The sequence below is a fragment of the Trichogramma pretiosum genome, unplaced genomic scaffold (assembly GCF_000599845.2).
Source record: "Trichogramma pretiosum strain Unisexual culture from Peru unplaced genomic scaffold, Tpre_2.0 scaffold106, whole genome shotgun sequence".
Taxonomy (NCBI): Eukaryota; Metazoa; Arthropoda; class Insecta; order Hymenoptera; family Trichogrammatidae; genus Trichogramma; species Trichogramma pretiosum.
Genome location: NW_019641619.1, coordinates 171086 through 191189, shown reverse-complemented (window position 1 = coordinate 191189; position 20104 = coordinate 171086). Strand labels below are relative to the sequence as shown.

The following is a 20104-nucleotide window of genomic DNA, read 5'->3' as shown; positions in this document are numbered from 1 at the left end:
ATATATAAGCCCGTCATCTAAGTCTCTCTAGTAGAAGCATTGATTGGATTTTATTGTACGTATCCCCGTGAACGTTCATCGTAGCTCGTCTGAAGTGCTGCAAAGCTCGAGTTCGTCCACCCCCTTTTTTTCGCTGTAAATCAATTATAAAAAGTCCCTCCTCGCCCACGCGCGAGCACAGGACACAACGCATAAAGATTCATCAATTCAGAGAGAGAGAGAGAGAGAGAGAGAGATAGCGATGGAAATGCGATACCACCACCGCAGAGACGCGTGTTAAATGCACACACGAGAGTCGGGAGTGATTTTTCCGGCTGTACCTATACTATAATAATGCAACGGGGTTCTGTCTGCATCGCGCGCGGCCTTATAAAACCACACGTACGTACGTACACGCCGTATTATTGAATATTACGTTACACTTTCTTCCTCGCTCTATTACTGGCCAGATGATATATACAAACGCACACACTCACGCGCGCGCGTATGTGTGTACGTCTGATGATTGCGATAGAACACATCGAGAGATGCCGCATATATACAAACATTAACACAGCACGGCAGAGATCCTCCGTCGAATATGGTTTTTTTACAGCAATTTCGTATCTTCGTATTATAAGTGTGTATACGAGTACATTAAATTTCGCATCTAATTGGCGGTACAGTTATTATTACTGTGGCATACGCGAGTTTGTGTGTGCATGTATACACACAGCCTTGGACAATCCCACTCGTGTGATCCAGATTTCGATTGATACACAGGCAGAGAGAAGTATCTGAGCGTATCGATGAATGAACGAGAGACCCGAATGACGCGAAGAATTGCTAGCAATTATTTTTTGTAGATACAAATACGCGTATACCACGAGCAAACGATTTATGATGTAAATTTAATGCACTCAAAAACTGAGAAATAAAACTGATATTTAATCTACTGATATACACACATGAGAACAATTATAGCCAATGATCACACACCAGATATGCACACGAGTTTGAATCATAATAAACATAATTTGGAGATAATACTCAAAACAACACGTACGAGATGCATGACGAGTTGTCCAAGTTTTTTGACATACAATATCTTGCAACAACAACAATAAACTATATAGCGTGCAACGGTGAATTATATATACGTAGAAAAGAAAGTAACAGCACACAGAACTTGAATACACTCGGCAATTCAGATGCAATAGAACAACACCCACAAATGTATAATCAATTTACTTCAAAATAACGTGTTTATTTGTGTGTATCGGTGTGTGTATGAAACAAACGAAAAGTCAGACAAAAGATACGATATAAACCACCACGAGTATCGTGTCTGTCTGTACGCGCGCGAGTCTCGCGCTACACTACCGGCACTTTGGCTTTGCACGGCACTCCAAAGTGAGTTCCCAGCAGCAACAGTCAGAGTCGCAGGCATGAGGCAGGGCAGAGGCACATTATAATATATAGGCAGTCCGAAGCTGCGGCAGCAGCTCCTTTCCACATACACGTGGAACGGTGTATACCCCCCCTCCTTTTTTGCACAGCGGCTGACTCGCCTCTGCGCTCGACTGTGTAAGTTTATTATATTATACGTATTATACACATTCGCGAATTTATATTGCGGTGGTATAATATAGATATAGGTAGCATATCGGTAGTGCGCCGCTTGATTCTTCTTATTCTTCCTTTTCTTCATTTTCTTGTTCCTTCTTTTTGGAATGTCAAAAAATGCAGTAGCGCCGGGTATATGTATACGCTGTAATAACGTCGCGACGATCTCTGATATTAACTGGATTTTTGGGAGGATTCGAGAGGAGTCGAGTGAAGCCGATGGGTTTTTTTTCAAATTTTTACACTCGTATACGCAGAAGATGAGCGATGGACCGAGAAAGCTTAGAAATCTCTACCTGTCGATTTCATTAACGTATTCACGAGACGAAAATCAATCGTTTTAACGTCGACAGTCACAATGATGAAATTTTTATCCTAATCGATGGATTTTATAATAGAAAAATAAATAGAGAGAGAAAGAGAGAGAGAGACAGAGAGAGAAAAAGAGAAAATAAAAAAGATCGGTCACGACCGGTTTATTTTTGGATATATTCGATCGAAAATTGCATTAAAAAAATACCTGTACGGCGTGTACTGGAATGTGGCGCAGGTCGCTTTCTGGCCAGCAGCGCGCTTCAAAGTGCATTCCAGAGTTGGTCGTCGTCGCGGAGGCGTGACGTCGAAAAAGGCTCTCGTGAGCCGGCGATAAAATCGCGCCCGAGATTCAATTGCGCTCCGTTCGACGACTTTTTTTTCGCTCGTCGTATACATTATAAACGAAAAGTAATATATTTCTTTTCTGCGAATTAAAAAATATCCAAAAGGCCGCAACGTACTTACATTATTGTTATTGTAACGTCTGTCGCGCGTATTACAATAATCCGAGCTCTTGAGCGGTGCAGTCGCGTTTGAAATTCAATCGTGTAGTACGTCCGAAGTCGATTGAAATGACGGCAAAAATAATAGCAATAATAATTGCGACGTTCGTATCACACGACCGAGAGCACCGATAACGAAGTTTAATAAGATTCCATCGCTCGTCGGTGTATACACACGATCGCCAAAAGCTTATTTCGCACTGTCAAGGAGAGCCTCGAGTGTCACCATATATCACAATTACATCATATATCGCACACACTCGCATCAAGCTTGAACGTGTGTGCAGTATTATTATGTGTATAAAAATGATATGTAGATGTGTTCCGAGACTCCATTAAAATTCTACACGTCTGTATACGAGGAAGGGGTGTGCGATAAGAGCCGACGATGTTCGACATCGTCGGTGGACACGATATTATATTATTACATACGAGATAATTATACGTGATTGCCGTGCAAAGATGAAGGACAAGTCTTTAACATGGTGTATTACATTCACGAAACGTCGTTAAAGAGAACGACGATACGTTATGTAGGGTTGACTTTTGTCCATATACAAATAAGTGTGACTCGAACTATTAACTCCCTGCCCATTAACACATAGTCCGTCAAGTGCACCCATTTATTTTTGGACACCGCTTACGATACGTACTGTGTTTGCATACGTGAGGATTCGTCGAGGTTCGTACGATATAATTCAATTAAGGTATAATGTGTTTGACTGACGGCTCAGCTCGACTCTTGACGGTGCTCGATGTTTCGCACTAATTGACATTAAATTTGCACGAATCGTTGAAATACTCTGTGTACCCTTCTTTTGGTTTCTCAACGGGGGAGGAGCATTTTGGCTAATCATCGCCTCCAATATATTAATTTTGATAATAATTATGATTTACGACTTTGTTTTACGACGGATGAGTCAATTTTGTGCGTGATGAAGCGAAAAAAAATTAGCTCGAGACACGTGAATTATATTTTTAGGAGGCGTTGACAACAAAAAAAAGAGCTCGCGTGTCCAGTGAGAGTCATACGTGCATTTAATATATAGAAGTATAAAATAACGTTTACGTGCAGAAAAAAAGAGTTTATTGTTTTTAAAGTAGTCGAGTGTGCGTAAACAAACACCAATGATTGTACTGCTCTACCTTACACACACGAGAGATATATAATCATAGTATAATACTTTTACAAAATTGATGCAGGAGAAAACGATCAGAAGAGCAATTCTTATCGTGTAATCATTTTCTTTTTTTTTTGTACTATTTCTCAAAACATATACACACTTACGTTATACATACGTCATAATAAATAGATAACGACAGTTATGGAACACCGCACGCACGTGTCGTGTGCGATTACGAACCGATGAACTAGAGTAACTCACCTGTAACAGACAGAGAAAAAAATCGGTATTAGTACAATACAAAATAATACGCTAGATGTACATGATGCATATTTAATGAGAAGCGCGAAATATACAAATACAAAATATTTTATTATGAAAAAACCGTTCCGAGAACTTTTGCGCACGTCGATGGCAACGAAATCGCTTACATTAATTAATTGTTTGCGCATTTTGCGACTCCAATCGTATTACACTTTCTTCTAAGCTAAACAATAAAGCACGTGAGCCACAGCAAGCTGACATATGCACCTTATAATATCGTTATTATAGTACAGTCATCAATCCCAAATGCCACTGCTGCTTTATGACGAAAAAAAATAATAACAATTAAAGCCACAAACGATCCGGCGACGCGGGAATTTTTCGCGCGCGCTTGACGGACTATGCACACCAGACATCGACGATGCCTATCTTAATTTCAAAACTCGCCGCCCACGCGTACTTACGTACAATCGTAAGTGCGTCTCTCGTGAAAAACGACTCCAAAATGAAAAAAAAAAGAAAAAAAAAGAAAAGAAGTTTAAGGACTGCACTCGCACACGAGCACACGTGAACCGGATTTCACCGGACCCTCTCATCCTACCTACATACAGCGCGGGAATGATTTTTCGCAAGAAGAGAGCAGCCTGAAAGAGAGAGAAGATATGTCGTAAATGAGTGCAGACAAAAAAATCGATAACCGAACAATACACATCGCGGTACAGCGAAAAAAAGAGAGGAGTGCGCGCCTGCAATATATACTAGCACACACAGACACGGACACCGAGCGCAAAGAATTTCGTGGAGAGTATCGTCGCTCTCTTCTTTTTTTCGCGTCGCGTCCACGCGAGCTCGAACCGTGTGTATAAGTCCAGCCGGGATAAAAAAAAAGAGAGAGAAAAGGGAAAAACATTTGAAAGGGCCCGATAAAAGGAGAGCCCATGGCCTGCTGGACGCAGCAGCAGCAGAAGAGAAACAAGAGCATGCGAGGGTGTATGCGCGTGTGTGTGCAGCGGCGGTGGTAGAGAGAGAGAGAGAAGGTACAGAGCATAAAAGGACTAGTACTGCGTAATACATGTACGTTTGTGTGCGAGTATTATGTACATCCGAGAGAGACGATAGCATGGCCCTTGTGCAATTTTTTTTCTTCTTCCTTTTTTTTCGCTCTTACACGCGTATAAGTACAGCGGCGCTTATACAATGCTCAAGAGAGAGAGAGAGAGAGAGAGAGAGAGAGAAAAAGGTTTGCAGGGGAGAAGAATTTCGGCGTCGTGCGTTCGTATTTATATATAAAGATGCCAAAAATTACACAAAATTTCACTCTGTCAAAGTGTAAGCGCGTTCGTTTGTCGCGCGAGAAACACCTTGTCGTTATGCGTCAATAATGGTCGTCCAATATTCGATACGAAGAGGTAAAGTAAGTCATCGATAAATGACAGCTCCTTATCTCTCGAACTCTCGAAGCTTCACCGGCACGAAGTATACACAAACGAACAGGCACTACGTTGAATTTGACGCACGCACACACGAACATACGCAAGAACGACTCGACGTATTATTATCGAAATTGCGTCAGTCGCAGACACCGCTGGGCGGCTGGCCGGTGAAAAGCCGGCAAAAGCACAAACAAAACAGTCGGCCGACAGCTTCATAACCTCGAAACTCAGCCCTTGTTGTATTATTATTTGTGTTATTCCTTACTTGTAAACACCCCTTCGTGGCAGTGGATTTTTCAATTTCATAATAATTAACGATTCGGTGGTAGTGCCAAGCTGCGTGTAGTAAGTCTGGCCGAAAATTATAAAATCTATAATGCACGGTCTATTCTATTGTTGTGTACAATATGTAGTGGAGTTCGCCAGTGACACCGGCTAAACACACACAGGCACACGCGCACGCAGAGGAGACAATGCGTATTATAAAAACGATGATACGACACAGTAGAAAGCTCGGCGCGGGTACGAGATGAGTTTATGTACTCGATGTATAATATTGTAAAAATGCAGCTGCACAGCAGCTCGCAAAAAATATCGCGCGAAGCTATAGAGCTTCAGTCAAGACGACGACGCGAAACGGACTGACTGACGCGCGCGGATTTAGTTTATATATTGTGTATGGGCTAGATATATATGTAGGCCGGCAAACACACATATATACACACACACGAGCACAAATGTCTTCTTGCTCTTGATCGGCGCTGTCGCGCCGCAAAGCATGTGAGCAACTGTGCGCTGCTGATCGTGGATGATATTATTCGCCTACTGTTGCTCGTGCTACTGTGTACTATATGTGAGTAAGTATGTGTGTGTGTGCGTGTGTGCCGGCTGCAACACAATATACAATGCTCCTATATGTGTATGTATGCGCAGATACAGCTGGCCTTAATGTAATTGGCTGCAGACGACGACGACAAGCGGCCGGAATTCGGCCACTTATGCACGCGCACATACGGTCACGTATTTATACGAATTTAAGGCTTATTGCGAGCGTTTGATTTTATTTCTTCTCCCTCTTCATCGAGGATGATAGAGCGAGAGATCTCGAGTCCGGTGAAAACAGCTTGCACATTTCCGAGGAAGAGAGCTTGAGAGCGCGCGTATTTACCCGTCGTAAATTTGAAATTTAGTTCCGCGAGCTTTTTTTCGAGTGTTTTGAATCAGCTGCTGAGACGAAATAAAGAGAGTCGTTGAATTTTGGGAGGAAGATAAATTTATGAAAAGAGGAAAAGGCTCAGCAGTGCATCAACAGGTAGACCTTCAGGTACGATATACGTTTAAGCGATTTTTTTTCGTATAATTAAATCAATGACACGCGCCAAGCGACTGTCCGCAGTGTTACAATTATAATAATTATATGAACCAGTCAGTCCAGTGATTGAAAGTCGAGTCGATCGATGCTGTTCCTCGAAATAAAAAATACAAGCATAAATAGCCCGAGCGAGCTTCTAGACATTGAATTATAACTAGCTTAAATATTTTTGTTTTATATCTAGCTCTACCTGCCGATGCTAATGAACTACGAGAGAGATTGAACTTGTTGCGCCGATTTACGTTTTAACGGCGTTTGACACACGCACACAGTTATATAGGAGAAGCTACCGTGGCATACTTTTTAGTTCCTATGCATTATTCAAACGGTCGCGGAATAGAGTAGCCGTTTTCACGCGCTCTCACGTGGATATATTTTCACACACAAGTCGATTTGAATTTGATTTGGTTTTACTTGGGACTGTGATTTGCTTTTCTGTACGTCACGCGTCTTGTTTTGTGTTGGATCAATGTGTTTTGTATACAACGTAGTTTTGACGTTGATTACCTAGTTTTTGAAAATTTCTATTTATTTCTATATTTACGTCATCTTTCTCTTCTTCGTTTAGAAAAAATTTACTCTCACTCGTGTCTCGATTAATATTCGGAGAAATTTGATTTTCTCCTTTTTTCGCTCCATTTATGGGCGAGCGTTAGTTTCCAATAAGTCGCGTAAAAAAAATCGATTAAACGCAAAAAGCACATCTCTCTTTCTTTTTCTCGTCCTTCGGGGCGCTCTATAGAGCCAATCGTAAAACGGGAAATCGCGGCGGAGCACATCTTCATTTTCTGCACATGTAATGTACGCGCACACAGAATACCCCGAACATTATAACGTGTGAAATATCTATTAAATTTTTGCGGTGTGCAGCAGTAGTGTACAGTGCATGCAAAGCAGCAGCCGATGTTTTCGAAACGAAGCTACACGACGACGACTTTGGACCAACCGCAAGTGTGCTCGATCGAGCCTGTGTGTGCAGTGTACCGCGCGACACGGACCTCTCACCGCCTCCACTTTTGCTGCAGCAGCGGCAGCACACAGGGTACACACGGTGCACGTATATCGCGTACTATACACACGAAGCCTTTTAACCCGCACGGGAGAAGAAGGAGAGATTGGCCTGTTGATCTCAGTCCGCATGCGCAACAAAGGCGAAATTCCGCGAGTATACATATATGCAGTCGCGCACACGTACACACTTATATGTATTACAGGATGTAGCCGACGTAACTGTATGTGTGTGTGTGTGTGTGCGTTTAAAGGACATTCAAATATTTGCACGTACGACTTTAATCCCAGAGAGAGAGAGATTGTTATAAAAGAAACACAAGGAAAATAGAAGCTAAAATACATTCAATTGACCCGAGTAAACAACTGCACGTGCTCTTCTAGCTTAGCTAAAGCTGTGTATGGTGTTGCGCTAAATTATCCTTGTGAATTGCCAACGACAACGGTTGCAAATTGACTATTAACAATTGATGTCGTGCGTTAGTACATACACAAGAGTCGAGTCTTTGTACGCGTCTTCGAGCCGCATATGATACACAAGTAATAATATCGATTCGTCGAAACCTTTTAAACTTTTTTTATTACCCGCGATATATTACATACAAGAAGTCTCGAGATCGTTAAGCTAATTTCGCGCAATATATTATTACGTATTATGGTGGCACCAGACACACATGTCGAAAGCTTATGCAAGATAGAACTCACCCATTGATGAAGGTATGCATGGTCGGATAGAACTCGTCGTCCACGAGCCGAGTAAAACTAAACAAAGAATCGGCGGCGGCAGCACACATACGAACGCCAGAGGCCACAGCGAGCAGGGCAGAAGTACGGACGACGACGACGACGACGCTTATTTTATTTTATATATATAAAATGTTGCGGGGAGAGTCGACGCGATCGGAGCGACGACTCGAGAAATCTCTGTGTAGTTCTGTGTATTTTTATATATGTATATACAGCTATTCGCGACTACCGATCGGATGAAGCAATCGAGTCGATTTTCACTCGTGTGCGTCCTGCGATCACGAAATTAACGCGGCGCAGAGAATCGAAGGGCTCGAGAACCCGACTTTATAGAGGGTTCGCCACTGTCTGCGCGCTTGGATATGTATATACACGAATACGAGCGTGTAAATGTGTGCGCGGCTCACTCGAAGGTCGGGACAATGAAGGAGGAACGCCGTTCGTAAACGCACATATACACACTCGCAGACAGACAGCAGGACTGGATTACATGTATATATGCAGACACACACAAGCGCGAGCAGGTTGGCATTCTCGACTCTTGCGGTGAGAGGAGGCTCTGTCTCTTTCTTTCTCTCGCTCTCGCTCTCCGTATATACCGTGTACGCCAAGAAGAAGAAGAAGAAGAGAAGGAAAGAAGAGGGAGAGACTCGAGAGAGTGTACCTGTGCTGTATACGCGACTATATGTACCTGAGCGTGTATGTATGTACATATATATAGTTTGCATGTGTATGAGAAGGAGCCGCAGCAGCAGAGAAATGGAATTATGGGAAAACCGGTAATACGCATACACGTGCATCGTGAGCAGAGCAGCAGGCAGCGACTTCACTGCAGAGACTGGTGTGCACTCGTACATACACATACATGTAGAGACAGAGAGACTCATGGTCCCAGGATATATAAGAAGAGTAGACTAAGAAGAAGAAGAAGACGACGAAGGAGCAGACATATAGAGTACTCGTGTGCGCGAGAGAGCTCGGTTAAGTACGTCATGTGTGCATACACACTTCTGCGCACATAGGCGGGAGTACCCATACACACTGGTGTGCACACACACGATGCACATTTTGTGCCAAGGCACTGAAAAGAGGACTCCACTCGCGCCCGAGAGAGATCGAGAGTCAAAGGGTTCTCTCTCTTCGCATGTATATATCACGTAATAAGCCCGGTAAGCTGCTGCTGCCGCCGTGCGACTCAGTCTACCGATCGCGCGTACTACACAATAGAGGGCAGCTCATCATCTTCACACGATCCTTTAACTATAATGTACTACTATACAATGTGTCGAGAGAGAGAGAGAGAGAGAGAGAGAGAGGATGATTTTGCACCGGTATTTCATTCAATCTCGACGCGAGCAAAAAAAGCGTAGAGTCGCAGCTCGTTAAATAACGTCGAACGTCTTGTTCTTTGAATTCTAGCTCTTTTGACGCGCTCGCGTGCGCGAGAGACGACGATAATAAATATATTACACTGTATAATACGATCGTCGTGTGACCGATAACGACAGTCGCGCGCGCCTCAGTTGGATAGATACGTACACACGTAGGGCTTAAATAGACAAATATTACGAGGCGTGTATGTATTATACCACCCGCGGGTAAATTCGCGTGTCGATCTCAAAGTTTTCGTAGCAATGAACTCGAGTTATATATCGTATAGAGATTTATATTTTTACATTCACCTCGTTTCGCGAGAGAGCTTAAATTCTTACGTACATTGTTACTTTTTTCTTTACTGTTATTATTACCTTTGTTGTTTCCCGTTGACTTACATACATTATATTATATTCGTCACCGCACACATTATTACACGCGGCTGTATTTTCCATTACGCCGTGTGCGTTATACTGTCTTGTAGCGTTTATAAGTTATAATGATGTGTGCGTCGAGACGTCGACAACGACGGCGACGTAATAATCATCGCGAAACAAAACGTTAAGGACGCGCAGTGTCGCGTGTCGCGAGCATTATAATATCCACTCGATGGTCAATGGTGCAGTCGAGCGCGAGTACACGCGGCCATGCACATGTACATGGCGATTCGAGTATGTACAAGCCCGAATTATTGCACCATCGAACTTACTACTTTGCTTACATGGATGAACATCAATATAATTGAAACTAAACAATAAAAATCTGGATACAATGATATAAGGAAAGTGGCAACGCGGGTAATGTCAAGATATTTTTTATCTATGCGTAATAATTATCAATTGCTGTGTAATAATAACGAAACCCGGGGTGTGTACCGTATAAATTCAACAGATGGCGCATTTGCTTCTTAGACGAGCCCGCAACTACTTGAGTTGGATTCTGATATGTAAGAGATAAATAGAGAAAATGTCAATATAGAATCTATTGTTTCAGGAATATTATTAAGAATTTTAAATATTCTAATCGAGCTGACACATTGTCTATTGCTACACGATTTTATGACATACTACCCGTTTAGTCGTAAATAATTTTCCGCTGGCAACGTGCTTCTGACACGCGTGTCAGACGTTTGTTGGTGTATATATATGTACTGTAGTAGTATATACTGTGACCAACGACGCTGCACTCGGTTACGAAAATATTCGAGTCGCCCAATTTTTACTTATAAACTAGACGAGGATTAGGTTGAAATTCTCCAGCATGATAATATTCTTTTATCAACATATTTCGTGTCTTTTCTTATTGACATTTTACAAATAGCATTGCATTTTCTAGAATAAGCGTCGCTTTTAACGATTTATACGTGTTTCACTCTCTGTTACGAGCCAAGCAGAGATGCCTTTATAATTGGTGCAACTGGTTTTATGACAAATAATCCTCATCAACTTTCTCGATGCGACTCGAAAATTGAAATCGATCGATGCAACGCAACATTATTTTTTGTCTATTTAGACAAGCAAGAGAAGAGTAAAGTTACACAAAAGTTCGTTGAGCTCTCGGGTTTGTGTCGAGAGAAAGAAGAAGACGAAAAAAAACTGATATTTCCGGAAAAGCATGACTCATGTTGCTAGCAGGAGCAGCAGCAGCAGCAGCAGAAGTCAAACAAAAAGAAAGGAGCAGATTGTGTAACATTTCCGAACTTCTAATCTTCTCCGGATGCGCGAGCTTTAATCTTCATTAGGAAAGTGAACATTCATACCTTCGAATGATCTGTCAATGTGTAATTAACGGCCGAGAAAGAAAGAGAGAGATTTTATCAGTCACTGAATGCGCGTGAGTGTAGTATGCATGTGAGTCAATGTGCCATGCGTCGTGTCATTTCGGCGATATATACATTTAGAGATGACGTATATACGAACAATTCTCTCACGTGCGACGTATACTACACGGATTATACCGATTTTCGTGGGTATTTAATATTCAAGGTTACTGCGTCACCGACACAAAAATAGTCCTCGAAAGCAAAAAGCAAAAAAAAAAAAAAATTAACGACTAATTACCCTGGTATTTTGGAGCAATGAGCGATCGGTATGTACTCGATGTGTTTCTTGTCGTTTTGCTGCTGCCTTCTCCTCTGCTCCTCCAGCTTCCTCTGGCGCTTCTCCTTGCCCACGGCGCGTCCCAACAGCTTCATAACGTTGGGTGTTTTTTTTATTTGGTTAACAACAAACGGTATATTACAATTGTTGATTCTCGAAGATGAACAAAAACATCACAGATTGTCGTCTTTGTCGCGATCGGCGTTACATATCGAGAAACAGACGATCAAACACACCAATAAAGTGATAAACCCACAATCACTCGATTTTGCTTTTGATGACATTTTCATGCACCATATACGTAATTATATCGTGTGACGCGCACGAGGAGAGATAAACTTCGAACTAAACTGCTTCAACTTATATTACACGACTTTGTATGCGCAGGTACACACGAGGCTTACGGGCACACACTACGAGCCAGCGCAGCGCGAATGGCGCGGTAGTAGCTGCTCAATATAGACGAAATAACACCAGCTCTCGTGTACACAATTTCTGTTTCGATTTTCCCACTCCCGCGCAGAGGCAACAGCACAACACACTTTTCCAATCTCGACACATGTGCTGCTGCTGCTAAGCGACTCCTACTCCTGTCCCGCTACTACTACTACTACTACTACTACTGCTGCTGCTGCTGCTGCTGCTTTCGGAGCAGCGCCGCGTAAGCATAGACACACGTCTTTAATGATGTACGCTGGTTTCGCGACTGCGGTGTAGATATAATACCGAAATTGACGTGTTATTGAAATGAAAAAAAAACTTGACGCACGATTTTTCCTCTACCGCTTCATATGCGCGTGCGTCTGTATGGTAGTATATATCGTGAGCGCGGTACAATATATCGTACGATACGTAATGATAAACACGTACTTAATCAAGCGGTTTTTTTTCTGCTCTATATCTCTCTGTCTCTCGGATACTTCCAAACCTGTTTCTTTTTCTTTTTTTTTTACTTAGAATGAATTAAAAGATCGAATGAATATTTTTATTCGGTGTCATTGATACTTATAACATAAAAAGATACAGAAAAATATAGCATTCGTTTCATCATCATTCAACATGGTACACACACACACACACACACACAAACACATATTGTATGTATAATGTTGAGCGTAAAACGATCCTCGAGCTAAGGGCAAATTGGAAAATGCATATAATGTATACACCTTGAGTTATATGCACGTGGCCGGGAGAGGATTGCGCAACAAGTTTTTTACGCGCGGACTGCAGCACTGGATATCCATATGTATACTTTCTATGTACATTTCTATGCAGCCGATGGCGCCAATTCGTTATGTTTTCTATGGACATTTGTAATGATCAGTGCGTGAGAGACGCGCGTTTCCGCGTACGTATGGTATGATTTTCCAGCAATTTGTCCGATCTATATGTATTCACATATAAATAATAACCGTTTGATTTGTAAGGATTTTAGATTTTCATTTTATTTTGGACCTGTTTTGTGATAGAGACGCAGAATTGAAAATCAAACGAACTTATGTAACGAACTTACTGTAAGGGCTGTAAGTGAAGTTCGATTGTAACTATAGTAGATCCTTGTTTGAGTAATTAACAAATATGTAGTCATCTTTGATTTTAGAGAAACCATAAATTCATTATGCTTTTACCGTCACCTCGAATCGCTCTTCCTCATATCATTCAGAGTATTCAATTTTGTAACAAATATTCCTGGGTGGGTTAAAAAGCTTTATTCTATTATTACAAATCTTATTTCCGACTTTACGTTTATACGATGTAAAATTAGTTCCACAATTTAAAATACATTTTAGATTTAATTTTTCTTTTCTTTTTTTATATTGTGCATAAATTGACAAAGAACGAATCAACTATTGATAAAATTGATATCGTGTCAAACTTCTGTGTATCTGCTGACTCGTTGACGACAATATTATCAGCATCTCATTCTACGAATGGTAATGAATCAAGAATAGAATCCACAGTGTCCAAAGATTCAAGTTCCTCACCGAATTCATCAATTATCGAAATCGAATCTTTTTCGGTAGAACGTGCCTCACAATCACCTTTATCGATATCTCATCCCGAAGTTATTGAGAATGCAGTACCGACAGAACCCAACATTTCTGTATCTGCGTCTGTGAACCCATTACAAGAAGCAAAAAAGTAAGTTAATAGAAATGGTTCACTCAAGTACATTGACGAGGAAACAAAATTTGTGATTGAATTTTTATAACAAGATAAAGATCATCGTTCGGGAAAAATTACCATCAAAATGAAAAAGTTGCAAGAAAGTTTTCCCTTATTGAAGAATAGATCAGTTCATTCTTTCTTAACTTATGTAGAAAGTTTAAAAAGGGCTTCGAAAGAGAATTTATTAAAATTCACAAATGAAGCAGGGTACAAAATAATTAAATCCAAAAATCATAAATGATAATCAAAAATAGTATCAATAAGACTGTGAGTAGTTTCAAGGCATTAAAGCAGTGCGTGTTCTCAATACCTCAAAATGCGTAATTATATAGAGTTATTTTGACTTTACCACTAGCAGATTCACAGGGTACTCGCCATCTAGTGGCGAATGTCTAAAGTATTGTTGTATTTAAAGTGATTGAAAACTCGTCTAATTTTGTTGAAACTGTTAGGTCATTAATATTGCTATCAATACTTCTAACATAACTATAACAGAATAGTCGCTTCATTAATTGTTTTTTAAGTATTTAAAAATATTTTCATAAATCATTTTTCTTTATTAAGTCATAAGTTATGTTTAGAATTCATACTAAATTACCTATACGAGGTAAAAGCAGTGCAACGAAAGACACGCAAGAGCTTTAAAATACAAAAAGCAAAATAATCAAATTTTACCAGATTTTTCGATTTTCGAATTTTCGACTCATGTCAAATAAAATATCAATAAAATTTTTTAGTCGATCTTGACTCCTGTATACAATCGACCCGAATTAACACATAAATATAGTAGCCTACGTTGGTAGCCGGTGACTCGTGCGTCGAACGCACGATGTATACACGTACACATGCAAGATACACATAAAGTAGCTCCAGACCTCGTTTGTAATTGTTTGATTGGCGCGTTATTACGAGAGAGATCGTGCATACAGTACATATATAGCTGCTATGGCATCGTTGTTGCGTTGCACAAAATTAACACACGCCTCGAGGCACGCGCGTAGCTATATATACAATACCAATAGAAAAAAAAGAAGAAGAAGAATAAAAATAAAAGTGAGAATTTAACGAGCGCGGCGCAATTATCATTGCGAGATTTGCGCAAAGCAGTACGTTTCAGAGACAGAACAATGTATTCCTTTATATCAGTCGTAAGAAAACATCCGCGATCTTTGGACAATTTATGCATAATATCATCGATGAAATATCTGCACTACGAACGTGATTTACGAAGTATTTGTACAAAAGCTCGTGACATCCTCGAGAAAAGAAGAAAAGTATCTGGAGAGATGACGCGTACATTTTTCTTCTCCAACGCTATGCGTGCATAAAAATATTATAACATACTGCGCGCGTGTCCTGCTGTTATGTGGTCGTCGCATTTCACGCGAGTGTTCGACAGCGTATCCATGTGCACAAGCGACTTTCCTTCCTGTCTCTCTCTCAATAGTATCAATACTATTTTCGTCCTCGCACACATGCACTGAGAAAAAAAATTCATTGATTCAATGAAACGTTTAATTGAATACAATCTATGAAATAATTTCATTGAAATAATCTTTTTTTATTTCATCCAACAAAATATTTAATTGTTTTTACCAAAGATTCATGAAAACAATTAAATATTTTGTTGGATGAATGAATTATTTCATAGATTGTATTCAATCAAACGTTTCATTGAATCAATGAATTTTTTTTCTCAGTGTGCTTATTACATTTATAATATACCTATACTTGCATGTCACGGTCGTATGGCATTCCTAACAGAGTTTTTACTCAAATATACAAAATATCAAAACCCTGCCTTCAACTTATAAAATTATTTTGACTTTGTCACTTGCAGATTTGCGGATCTCGGTGGTAAAGGCTCAAAAAGGTATTTATTCGATTGAAAAGTGGCCTTAATTTTTTGAGGCCATGAAATTGTCATTTTCAGGTGATTTAAAATGCTCTTAATATTTCTAGATTAATTGTATTAGAGAAATAAACAAATACAAGCCAATTAATTTTAATGTATTTTAAAACATTATAATTAATCAGTAGTTGGTCATTAGATTATTATTATTGCTGAGCATTTCTACCAGAAAGGTTGAAAAAGGTAGATAAACCCAGATCGGCAAGAGATCGGTACTGACGTTCACTGTTCAATTGCATTTCGAACACGCGTTACAAGATCAAAGACACAAAGTGTCGGACTCGACAGAAAGAGAGAGATTTATTATAGCAGCTTACTGGCAGTAGCAAGTGAAAATTATATTGCGACCACTAGAATGGTTTTTTTTATTTTTTTAACACATCGAAATTGCCGCGTCGTGGCTAACAAGTTGCCTGAAACGCAGCGTTAAATTCCGTGCACTTGGTATAGCAAAGGTAATCGACGGGTATACATGAGTTAAGCTGTGCGTAAAGAAGAAAGAAGCGAGAAAAAAAAGAGAGAGAGGAAGAAGAGGAAAAAAAGAAAAACGCCGTTGGCTTTTATTATTGTTTTGCGGCAGAATTGCACTGCTACTGCAGACTAGGATTACAAAGGATATACACCGCGCGCGGGGGAGATGAAAAAAAAACTCAACTACAACAGCTGCTGAGCCACGGACGAATGAAAAGTTTTTCAATAATTCAGTAAAATATTGACTCGATGTGGTACAAATTATGGTGTGTGAGGACGATGTGTGTGCGATGCATGCGGCATTATATGCGTCATGTGCGTAAGTGTGTGCATTGTTGTGCTTTGTTCGCTCGACGACACGATGCTAATTTTTGCTCTTTTCTCTTTACTTTTGGAAACCGAGCTGTAATTCGTTGGTTAAATAAATGATCGATGCTTGATGGTACTAACTATTTACCGGAGTGCTCGGGGCGATTGAAATTCATTTTTTGAAATATTCCTTGTGGTAAAATATATTTTATAGAAAAACAATCCCAAATTTGATTTCTCAAATAATACGCAATGATCGTACATTGCTTGGTTACAGGGAGTACAACACTTACGTATTATGATTAGTCAATATTTATACTCGTTAATTTCATGTGTAATACTATGAAAGTACGATTAGTCGCAAACGAAATTCTGAGTGAGCAACATGGAATCGAGTGATACATTCAACTGTGCCATCAGGTAAATTTTGATTTTATAAAAAGAAAAGCATGAAAATGCGACATAATGATACTAAATCATTGGATTATTTCAGAATCAAAGAAGAACCTTGTGATGAGTCCTCTCATGAAAACGATCATCAAGTAATCGACCAGACATCGTCAGTTGGAAAGATTCAAAACTTCGAGTTTCTGCGAGAAGATTCAGTAAGTGTTGATAATTATACAACTGTAATAGTTTTGGACGAAAAGTTTGATGTATTTCAAATTTTGTTGCAGACTCGAGTGCTTCGAAAATTTAACAAACATCATGGACATGAACTGGACGACGTTCGAATCGAGTTCGAATGTAAAGACGAGAAGCTCAAGGTGGATTTACTAGCAGTTACAAAAGTCGAGGATTACTCTGAAAATCACTGGCAAGATATGAACTATATCAATGATCGTGAAACTTTAAACAAAATTAAAGTAGAAACTGCAGAAGTAGTGAAGCAAGAAATTTTGGAAGACGAAGCAGCAAATTTTGACTGTGAACCCAGCAAACGAAATCAAAAAAGAAATGCTGCCAAACGATCGATGTTTACTGGTGACTCCCACAAGTGTGACACGTGTGGAAAATCATTTGTAAATGAGAAAAATCTCAAACGCCACATTGACTCGGTGCATCACACAATTACTTATGCATGTGAAATATGTGAAAAGACATACAAACGAAAGGATCGTCTCAAAAACCACATCGATTCCGTGCATAAAAAAATTTCATCTGCATGTAATTTATGTGACAAGATATTTTCACAAAATTGTAATCTCATACGCCACATTGATTCGGTACATAATAAAATGACTCATACATGTCACACGTGTGAAAAGTCATTCACACAAAAAAATTATCTTCAAGTGCACATTAACGCAGTGCATAATGGTATCAAACTCACATGTGATATATGCGAAAAAAAATTTATGTTCAAGTCTGATCTCAGAGTCCATATTGAGTCGATTCATGGAGCCATCACTCTCGCTTGCACTATATGCGAAAAAAAATATACATACAAGAGTTCTCTTAAAGCTCATGTCGATTCAGTGCACCGCAGTATTACCCATTCATGCAATGAATGTGAAAAGAAATTCCGCAGAAAAGATGAACTAAAAAATCACATCAATGCAGTACATAATGGTGTCACTTATAAATGTGATTTTTGTGAAAAAATATATCGGCATCAATCTGCTCTCCGGAGACATGTGAAAGCGTCACATAATGGTATCACACATAAATGCGAGACGTGCGAAAAGACTTTCGGACAAAAAAAGAGCCTCAGAGCTCACATCGACATGGGGCATCGCTCGCGCATTATGTCCGAATAAATGTATAAAATACTAGGATAAATTTTATTCCAAATCATTATGTACTATTAAATTTATTTGTTAAAAAAAACTAATCTAAAAATTTAAATTTATTATACAATAGATTCCTCCAGTGTTACTTTGTCTCACTGTATTGTACTTAAAAATAAAAATTGCGTCCAAGCTAAAATAAAAATGTTGATAATATATGAATTTTCAATTGAAAAAAAAACATACCATGTGCATCTTAGAACATAAATCAATTATTTAGCACGGTCGCTGGATCTTCGTAATTTTACGTTAAGCTGGCTAACTCTAATTTTGGTATCCTATCACGCTTTCTCGCAATACACATTCGTGTCAATGCTGACGATCCCACTCACAAAGTGAGTGAATGAATCAATTTTTTTTTGAAAATAACATCCACCTGATATGCACTCGAGAACGTAAATATGAACTGCTGAAATTGTCATTACAGTGTAGCAGATTGAATCGTCGAGAGCGTTGAATTCATCTTTTATGCTGAGTTAGCTGCACATAACACAAGCTACACCAAAGCTTCTACCTCAGTACTGTGTGCAAGCTTTTTTGCGGCTAACGATTCCGAGGATTTTGGCGATATCCGATTTTTTTTTCAGGTAATTGAAAATAAAAAAAATTATCTAAAATTCGAGTAATTAAATCAAAACAAAATGCGAGTAATTCGATTTAAAAAGTTCAAATAAATCAATTTACAATAGAAAAAAAAAGTAGCGCTGCAAGATGTGTAACTAAAGTCACATTTAAAGGTAAAAAATAAAAAAAATAAACAAATAAAATAAACCAAATAAAACGAAAAAGTACTTGACGTTGCACTTCTGGTGATTTTTGTTTAATATGCTCGGACACCAGAAGTGCAACGTCAAGTACTTTTTCGTTTTATTTGGTTTATTTTATTTGTTTATTTTTTTTATTTTTTACCTTTAAATGTGACTTTAGTTACACATCTTGCAGCGCTACTTTTTTTTTCTATTGTAAATTGATTTACTTGAACTTTTTAAATCGAATTACTCGCATTTTGTTTTGATAAAATTACTTGAATTGTTTAATGTTAAATTCTATTTTTAATATTCATAAAGACGTTACACATCTTACAGCTGTTCTTATACAGCTGATTTTGTTTTAATAAAACTGATTCAATTTTAATAAAACTGATTTTTCGATTTATTCTGTAGTCAATACCTTCCGATTAATTGTGATTTCGTTTATTGAGTGTCGAGGCCGCTTGCGCGGCCTCAACTTACATTAAGTTCCGTTTCAAAACGAATTCAAGTTTAATTCAAATTTTCGATTTAGTTTTAATAATTTTGACCGATCAACACACGTAAAAACGCAACGCGCGAGCGAGAGACAGAGACGCAGAGATACACAACGCTACATTGTACGTTTCATAGAAATGAGCTCTGACTGTCGAGTACTGCTCGCCCGTGCTGTGCGTGTCGCAGCAGAAGCGAACTAGCAGTCACTCGACACTGCCTAGCGTAGACCAATCACAGCGCGAGAAGCAAACAGACGCTACTGAGACTAAAAACCTACGATTATCGCGCTCGCTCGCTCGCTCGTTTTTCACGGATTCACTAGCCTACCCAACGAGCCATAAGACGTTACACATCAAAAA

The 20104-nt window shown here is 39.4% G+C and overlaps 2 protein-coding genes across 4 annotated transcripts in view; one reads left to right on the top strand and one right to left on the bottom strand.

The window, feature by feature from the left end:
- The window catches only part of LOC106657189 (ras guanine nucleotide exchange factor P-like), a 42244-nt gene that overhangs the window by 7893 nt on the left and 14247 nt on the right, over positions 1 to 20104 (bottom strand). The window contains exon 1 of one of the 3 annotated variants that reach the window (XM_014378568.2): positions 11806 to 12451. The exons of 1 other annotated variant lie outside the window; for it this stretch is intronic. In XM_014378568.2, coding sequence (XP_014234054.1) covers positions 11806 to 11939 — 134 coding nt within the window. In that variant the 5' untranslated portion in view covers positions 11940 to 12451. Of the gene's footprint in view, positions 1 to 1045; positions 1347 to 11805; positions 12452 to 20104 lie in introns of those variants that run through there. One more of the 3 variants, XM_014378569.2, reaches the window with a different exon arrangement.
- The window catches only part of LOC106657188 (zinc finger and BTB domain-containing protein 41-like), a 9471-nt gene continuing 6411 nt past the window's right edge, over positions 17045 to 20104 (top strand). The window contains exons 1-3 of the mRNA XM_023458794.1: positions 17045 to 17128; positions 17202 to 17313; positions 17386 to 17448. Coding sequence (XP_023314562.1) covers positions 17094 to 17128; positions 17202 to 17313; positions 17386 to 17448 — 210 coding nt within the window. The 5' untranslated portion in view covers positions 17045 to 17093. The remainder of the gene's footprint in view (positions 17129 to 17201; positions 17314 to 17385; positions 17449 to 20104) is intronic.